The sequence below is a fragment of the Pygocentrus nattereri genome, chromosome 6 (genome assembly GCF_015220715.1).
Source record: "Pygocentrus nattereri isolate fPygNat1 chromosome 6, fPygNat1.pri, whole genome shotgun sequence".
NCBI classification, from domain to species: domain Eukaryota; kingdom Metazoa; phylum Chordata; class Actinopteri; order Characiformes; family Serrasalmidae; genus Pygocentrus; species Pygocentrus nattereri.
Genome location: NC_051216.1, coordinates 26,016,127 through 26,024,921, shown reverse-complemented (window position 1 = coordinate 26,024,921; position 8,795 = coordinate 26,016,127). Strand labels below are relative to the sequence as shown.

The following is an 8,795-nucleotide window of genomic DNA, read 5'->3' as shown; positions in this document are numbered from 1 at the left end:
GAGAATATTGTTATTTATTTATTCCTTTACTTCACCTTTAATGGATAACAATAATACAAGTCATGAAAAAATGCCGCACTGCACAGATTCATAGCTGACTGTACGTTTAAAACACAGGTCGACAATGTTTTGACGGTCCCTTACAGCAACCTCCCGGAAGTGATCGAGTTCACTAGTGAATCAGCTGATCACACACGCTAAATCAGCTCGAGCAGGAGCCTCCAGACAGCGAACCTGACACGGTGTCTTATTGACCGTAGCGCTCGCCGGCTCACCCGTTCTGTAATGGCACAGTGAGCAGGAGATTCTGCTGAATTGTCCCCTGTTCCTTTGAGGTAGCCCGCTGTACTCGTTTCCTCCCGTGTTCGGTAGCCGGTGAGCTAACTGAGCTAACGGCAGGTCTGGGTGGGCTGCAGCCGCAGCCGCAGTAGGGCTCGGAGTAAGTATCATCGCTCCACACCTCCTTCCTCGCTATTATTTAGTGCGGTCTTGTTAGCTGGACTACTTTCTTCATATTTCCACGCTGGAACATGGTCGTCTTCTTCTACTACTGCTTCGCTGTTCTGCCGCACTGACAGGTCGCTTCAGGTCAGCTGGGTTCTTCCTTCTCTGTGGTCCGTGGGCTTCAGGGTTTGAGTCCGTTATTCACTGAATTCTCTTACTCTGCAGCCGCTTGACAACCTTCGTTTCTCTAGTGGCAGACCACTGACTTGCAAAATCAGATGAAGTAATATTCCTTCAGATATACAAGCGAAGTGCTCAGGATTGTATATTTTGTGTTTATGTGTCAAGCGTCAAGTCTGTATCATGTATAGAATCTCAGAATAACACTTCCTCGACGTTCGCACTAGATAACATTGCGGAAAATGAGCTACTTTTGTTAGTGTATTATGCTCTTTATTTGCTTCTATTTTTTATTTTGCTGTAAAAACAAAATGCTTGGCTAGAAAAACACTGCACCATATGATCAATCTGTTACCTTTCCTAGATTAAGAGTAGTGCCTGAGTGTTCATTTGGACCTGTCATAGACGTGGTGGAGCCTAATGGTCAGCACTCTGCTGTAGGAAGTTTTAAACATGTACATCCAGTGGTCAAGAGGAGGGGAATGTTGTAAAACATTGCTTTAGACTGTTTCTGAACTTGATTAAAATGATTTTAAAAACTTTTACAGTAAGCTGTGCTGTAAGGTTTCAGGGTTATTATTTATAGCACATGCTCTCCATTCATCTGAAATATTATTTATATATATATATGTAATTCGTTTTTTTTCTGTCTGAGTTTTTTTTTCTGAGTTCTTTCAAAACTCCATTTTGATGTCAGACGCCATCATTTTGGCATGATGTTTTGTAAAAAATCTTTCTGAAAAGCACACAGAGCTGGAGTCAAATATATGGGACTACTCTCACTCTTAAAGCAAGGCAAGTCTTCCGTTTTCTTGGAGATGGGTGATGACATGAGCATGTGATGACAGTCATTTGGAAAGACTTTTTAAGAAACCATTAGGCTCTGTGCATCTGCTAATACCATATTGGCTTTTTAACTTAAACTTTTCACATTGGAGTGTGTTTTATTTAGAGTCTGTACAGTCATTGGTATTTTTGGACTACATGGACGTTTGCACGCACCATTTCATCAGTTTTTTCTTGCCTGGACACACAGATGTTCTCGGTGGTGGTTAATGTAGCAGCTCAGTGAATGAAGGAGCCACGTCATATGAATACGTCTGCTCATCGTCTTACCTTGCTGTAATGTTCAGAAATGCAAGTCACATTTCTCGACAAGAAATTGTGGCTTATCACTGAGGCATGTGAGTCTAAGATTTTGTGTACAGGAAAATATACAGTGTTGTGAAAAAAGCATTTGCCCCTTCCCTGTTGTTTTTTTCATGTTTGTTACGCTTGAACATTTCCGTTTATCAGACTACTTTTAATATTGGACAAAGATAACCAAACTAACACAAATTGCTGTTTTTAAATGATAACTTCATTAATCGAAGGACAAATGCCTTACAGCCCTACATGGCCCTAAAAAAGTAATTATCCCTTTAGCTACTAAATCAACCAGTTAACTAAATTCATTTCACTATTTGGTACAGTTTCACAAAGGCTCGTCTTGCATCTGCCAAAAAACATATTGTCTTTTGGAGTTATATTCTGTGGACTGATGAGGCAAAGGTGGAACCTTTAGGGAAAACATGGCTCATGTTATGTTTGGCATCAAGCTAACACCACATTCCACCTTAAGAACGTCATACCAACAGACTAACATGGTGGTGGTAGTGTATTGGTCTGGGGCTTCTTTGCTTAAAAGCTGCATCTTGTGTTTACCTTTGTTGTCTTTATCTTATGTCAAAATTAGATGATTTGAAACATTGAAATGTTTTAAAAAAGAAGAAAGTTTTTCCAAAGATTGTATCTATGCTGTGTTTGAAGGAAAAAATAAGCTGCTTTTTCATGTTTACTGATTAAAAAGCATTTTGTCATTTGTTAACATTTCTTTTACATTTGTCGCAATTCAAATGTCATGAAAGTGCTAATCACTGTTGGGAAATGTCATCAAAACATAAAGCTCTGTGAAACATTGTACCCTGTTTTATCACAGATGTTTTTTTTTTTTCTGTTTTATCCCTGAAACTTAGAAGGATGTCACTGTAATTGCTTTATGACATTTGTGCTGAATGATGCTCTGAGTAAGTATTTCATGTGTTAATATGGTCTGACAGACTGCTAACAGAAAGGCCCTGTATATTGTGTGTATGTTCTGCTCAGTTCACTGCTGAACTACCGATCATCAGCATGGATCCCTTGGGAGCCCGCTCGCAGTTTGTAGAAGTCCAGAACCTTCACACCTGGGATCAGCCTGAACTCATGGAGGAGGGAGAAGAGAAAGGAGAAGGTCCTAAGAGCGATGAGGTGGACAACCTGTCTTACCAGATCAACTCTCTTCTCTCTCCTTTCCCATTCAGAGAGGATATCAACAGGAAGATTATTCTCTTGTGAGTACTGGGACCTGACTGATCAATCAGTTGGCCAGTATATAGGTTCTGTCACTTAATTGGATTTGGGGATCATCCCACTCCAAAAAAAGCACACATTTAATTGTAATGTAAAGAACGTTTTGAGGATTTAGTGGTTCAAAAAGACTATCAGCAATATTAGTTGAGCTGCTAAATGTGAATGCAAAGCAAAGTCCTGGTTAAAATAACGAGAGCATGTAAACGCATCCACACCTAATGCCTAACATAAGGGAAATGAGAAGAGATGAAAAATAAGAACCAATTACCAGCCAACAAAACTGCTAAGACTTTTCCAGTAAAGCACTGTTTGAAAGGCCCAAGTGCTACATTTTTCTAGTACTTTATTTTTTCTCCTGAGGTCCACTTTGTCTGTGTGGTTTATTTACCAGAAGCACACATGATTCATTTTTAAATGACCATTTTCCGATTTCTTGGAAAACAGGCTGTTTTTGTTAACTCTGCCAATAACACTGATATGTAAAATATATCTGTTATGATTAGCTGTGTTTCATTAAAAAAGCAGTCCAGGCTACAACACCACTTAGAACTTGAGCATGAATGAGCTGCTGTAGAAAGAGTTTTAGCCGCCTAAAATTGGTAGCGTAATCGCTGAATGGTTTTCAGACCCACATCATCATACTCAATTGTTTTATTTCTTTTTTCCTGGAAACTTTAGCTGCTGAGCTACATGAGCATGATTTCTGCATTTTCAAAGTTTCTGTGCCAGATTCACACACGCAGCTCCCCTCCCTTCCCCTCATAGCCCCTTGCCATGTGAACATAAATCCTCTTTGTTGCACAACCACATGATAGTGTGAGGTCCCTCTGGCTGCTCCTTTTGCAACATGACTGTGTCTGAACAGCCATTTTGCACAACTCTGATTACGTAGCTTCTGTTTTTTCTAAGGGAAAAAGAGAAATTCACTCTTGCTGTTTTAAGAAGCTGCTGTGTTGTGTATTGTCACAGTTTTAAAAAAGAGATTGTTTTTTCACAGTAGATGCTTAATATAAGATGGTAAGTTCTGTCTACTGCTAATGTTGTTCAGACTGCAAAATACAGTCTATTTCTGTGTACTGATCTTCATAATATAGCACTATTAAATGGTATAGACTACTAATTGCCCTGCCCATTTTCTGCTAAGGGGAGTGATGTGATCTCTTCCTAGAGTCACTGCTTTAAACTAAAGTCCATTTGTGTCTTGACTTTTGCGAATGATGCTGTTGCATTACTGAAAAACAAGCTTTAGTGTTATGATGGCATGCACCTAATAGTTTGGGGTTAGTTCCTCTTTACATACCAAAGGCATGTGAAATGAACCTTGGTGCACTGAAGTAGATGAATTTGTTCTCTGAAAACTGGATGGGCTCTTTTTCTCTAGAAATGATGGCCAGCATAAATTTTGTACTCTTACAATGAAACAAAGCGGTCTTTAGCACTTGCATGCATTTTTTTTTTTTTTCTGCTTTCATTAGGTGTTTCTGATTGATGTTATTTGTGCTTTTCATTACAGCAAAGGAGACGTGGCACTTTTGAACTGCACTGCTATAGTGAACACAAGCAACGAGACGCTAACTGATAAGAATCCAATCTCAGACAGCATTCACAGGCATGCCGGCCCTGAGCTCAGAGATGAACTACTCAAACTGAAAGGTTGGGGGCACCACTAGGAGAAGAAATATGAACAAGACAAAGCAATACTACTGGGCCTACTGTGAATTTGTGCATTTGTTTTTAAAATATTTTTAAGCATCTTGCATCCTGATCTCATGGGAGCATGTTTGTGTTGTTATAGGCTGCCGGACAGGGGAAGCGAAAATGACCGAAGGTTTCAATTTGGCTGCACGCTTTATCATTCATACAGTTGGACCCAAATACAAAGCCAAGTATCGCACAGCTGCTGAGAGCTCTTTGTACAGCTGCTATAGAAACGTCATGCAGCTTGCCAAGTAAGCCTGTCCAATTACATCACCTAATGACAGATTAGCACACTTCTCTTACACACTATCATTACAAGCACCTCTGTCTCTAAGGAAACATTATGATAACCTTTCCAATAAATAAACATTGTCTGTTCACTTATCAGCCATGTACATGTCAGAAAGCCGCTTTACACTGATGTAGAGTGCTAAGAATTGGTTTTCAATGTTTGAGCATAGCTCAATTTGCCAAGTTCAGAATGTGCCAGACTCAAGTTAGATTCCAGTGCATGTCAGAGTTGTATAACTGCACTGAATGATTTGGGCGTGAGTCTGTGACAGCGGAGCTGTTGATTACGTTAAGCCTTGTTTTACGCAAAGTAGGTCTTCATCAAAGAAGCTCCTGTCTGCTACTTTACAGTGAACGGTTTCAGCTTATTGGAGTAATTTCTCTCAGGGTAATTCAGTCACTACTGTGAGTGCATCTGAAAGGCACAGAATGTATGTAAGTTGGAGTCTAATGCTGTCTGTGTTCACATGTCTCATCCAGGGAGCACACCATGGTCTCTGTGGGTTTTTGTGTGATCAGTACTACAAAGAGAGGATATCCCCTCGAAGACGCTACTCACATAGCATTCAGTAAGTCACTTTTGTGAAACGATTCTATTATAACAAACAAAATTAGCACATTGTCATTGTCATAACAGTCCATTCAACTTTATTTTGGTTGTTTTTTGACATACTTTAAAAATACCAGCTGATTTTTAGAGTGTTCAAAATGTCATTACAGGCAAAATTATGTAAAATGAGATCTTGTTACATAAATATTAACTTTGAAGTAAAATGTAAAATTTATTTTTTTTTGTAGATAGAAGATTTTGTTCTAGCAGTGACTAAATGTAACTAACCACTTTCTAACATAAAAGTCTTTGGCTCATTATCTTTTATTTCTTTTGTCAGGGACTGTTCGCAGGTTTCTTGAGAACCATGGTGAAAGCATAGAGGCTGTGGTGTTTGCAGTGTCAGATGCTGAGGAGGTCTGTTCCATGTTATATCACTTGTTGCATAAGGTCGACCCTTTTCTAGCTTGCATGCCTTCATTATGTGCTAATTCTCAGATTGTGCTGATTTTTATGTTGAGCTTGTTTGTTTCTTTTAGTAAATGAAACATAGCACAATCACTGTGTGCTGTGAGCTGATTTTAAGCTTGTGCATTAAAGATATTGCTCAATGACATGTTGATTGCCGATTGAGCAAGTGAAGTAGTTTTTCTCTGAGTATGCTCATCCATCTGAAAATCTGAATTGATGGGTTCCAGTTGAATGTCAGATCTTGATCAAACATGAAAGCATAATGCATTCTGATTGCTTCACTGAGTTTGTAAGCTTTGCCTGTGGCTGATGAGATTGCATTTAACTTTAGTGTGTGTGTGTGTGTGTGTGTGTGTGTGTGTGTGTGTGTGTGTGAATGCTGTGTGCTACTCAGGTAGTGTACAAGAAGTTACTGCCACTATATTACCCACGCTCCAAGGACGAGGAGAGAGCCAGCTTGCCTCTCCTCCCTGCAGATATTGGGAACTCTGAAGGTGAGCCGGTGGTGCCGGAGAGGCAGATCCGCATCACTGAGAAGCCTGGCAGTGTGGAGGGTGAGCCTTTCAGCCTGTTCTATGTAGCATATGTACAACATGGCCAGTCAGTGAAGTGAAAATTTGGTTTGGTTTTTCACACTCCTAAAAGGAATGACAATGATCCGGAATTTGTAATATGATCGTGGGCGTTCAGTATCACAGTATCAAAATGCCTCCAGGAAAATACCAGTCAGCACTGTTCAAATTTGCTTATGTAACCTGTAGACTAATATTACCCTTTAAGGATTTTGGAGATTGAACTGTTAAACCAGTAATGCAAGGCATATCATTAATCATTCTCATTGTTTCCAACTTTGCTCGCTCCAGGGCAAGGATGGCTTTTATGGGGAAAATGTTTTTGGTACAGTGAAGAATACTCAGTAATGTATAATATTCCTCAGCAGAATGGAAAACCATGGAAAAGACCATTTCATTATTGTAGAGCAAATTTGGGCAAGTCTTGATTGTGAAATGAGCCAGTTCTACCTTGCTGACCTGTCATTTTTGGTTCTTTTGAGTAATGTTTTCAGGAGCATTCTTCAGCTGGCATGCAGTCCTCAGGCCCTCAAAGTCACAACATGTGCAGTGACAATCAGCTATAAAGCATTGCTATATATATGTGTATTTTTGCATGCTTGTGTGTTTTCTACTTTGTGTCAGTAAGCCCACATGGACATGTTTATTTGTTAGGGAGGGTTTGGACACTTATATTTGTTTGCCAGCCATTATTCCTGTCCCAGATCCTGTGGCCTGTGGTCCAGCTGTGTTGAGATGGTCACCCCTCCATTGAGCTATCAGTCCAACTCAAACAAACTGTGCATCAGCCAGTCCCAATGTAAATAAACATGACTGCATCCCTGCCTGCAAGTCGGTGCTTTAGCGCAGGATGTGCGAGGGCAGCCCAAGGTCTCTGTGTGGAACTGTTCACTGTTACTAAGGCCTTGGGTAGTCAAAGAGAATCAAGGCTTATGGGCCTCTGAAGTGGATGAAAAGGACCGTATGGTGCAGTTATTAGAAAAAACAAAATCTCACTTTGTTCATTAATGTGATAGAAATGTTTTGGCCAAAAATAACATAGCAGAGACATCTGTGTATAATTCAGCCACTTCAGTTTTGTGCCTTTTTTCTTTCACCCAAAGCTGGGTTCTTTCTTGCTGTAATCCAGGGTAAGCATGGTCTTTTCATAGAAGAAATAGTGTGCCTGTTTTTGAACCATGACTGATTTTATTTATTTTTTTATTTATTTTTTTTAAAAAACCTTTCCACAGCACCTTTCACTCACAGTAATCATGGAGCAGGAGAGAGGAAATAAGGACAGCCAAGCAATCAGACATTATCCATTAGGTGCGCTGAGATATGGAGTTTCACAACAGAGTAGCAGATTTTGGCATGCTGCTTTAAGATTCAAATAGCAGGAGTATAATTTCCCAGGGTGCCTGGCTCCACATCACACATGCTGGGGTCTAGGAGTTCTTGTGGGGGCAGCCAGTCTTTGTTTAATTGCCGTAATGCTGGAGTTATCAGACCTGGCATGTTGTGTCAACTGAAAAATGCAAGCATATATGAGATTTTGATTGTTATTCATTTTAAACTTATTGCTAGTTACAAACATAACATAACTCCTCAGTGTCAGCATCATGTTCATAGTGTGCCAGCTCAACACATTAGAATGCCCTCCTGGTACTATTGAACACTACATTACATTCCCCAGGGACAGCAGGGGAAGGCTGTGGTTCGCCAGCCATTGCATTGGTCCAAACTTGCACTGATGAAACTGCTTTTATCGTTGGCCAGAATGTAAATATACTCCATAAAGAGAGAAGACACCAACCATTATCGCTGTTGTAGGTTAGAGAGATGGGCTTTGTCTTGTTAAAGGGGCTTCTTTATTTTTGTCACTCACATAGAAAAATAGCTGTCCTGTATGACAAATGTCTGCAGTCAAGCTCACAATGTCTTGGAGCATAACCAGAAGCATTATGCATCCTGCCTGACTCAGTACACTGATTACTAGTATGCATGAACTTGATGGAATAAGACTTTAGGGAAAATGTCAGCAAAGAAAGGTATCAGTCAGTTACATGCACCTATGAATAATCCACCCTTTTGCTTATAAGGTGAAACATAAACACACAGCTACAAGCATAGATGGGGTACAGCCTTTTTCAGGAGACGTTTTAGGTCTAGTATTAGGCTAAAAAACAGAACTTCAATCTGTTGTCCTTGACCTTGCA

The 8,795-nt window shown here is 40.0% G+C and overlaps 1 protein-coding gene across 2 annotated transcripts in view; it reads left to right on the top strand.

The window, feature by feature from the left end:
- Nucleotides 1-181: 181 nt before the first annotated feature.
- Nucleotides 182-8,795, top strand: part of gdap2 (ganglioside induced differentiation associated protein 2) — a 31,141-nt gene continuing 22,527 nt past the window's right edge. The window contains exons 1-7 of one of the 2 annotated variants that reach the window (XM_017704585.2): nt 182-439; nt 2,770-2,996; nt 4,529-4,668; nt 4,811-4,964; nt 5,485-5,573; nt 5,895-5,971; nt 6,420-6,579. In XM_017704585.2, the coding sequence (XP_017560074.1) occupies nt 2,797-2,996; nt 4,529-4,668; nt 4,811-4,964; nt 5,485-5,573; nt 5,895-5,971; nt 6,420-6,579 (820 nt within the window). In that variant the 5' untranslated portion in view covers nt 182-439; nt 2,770-2,796. The other variant, XM_037539654.1, reaches the window with a different exon arrangement.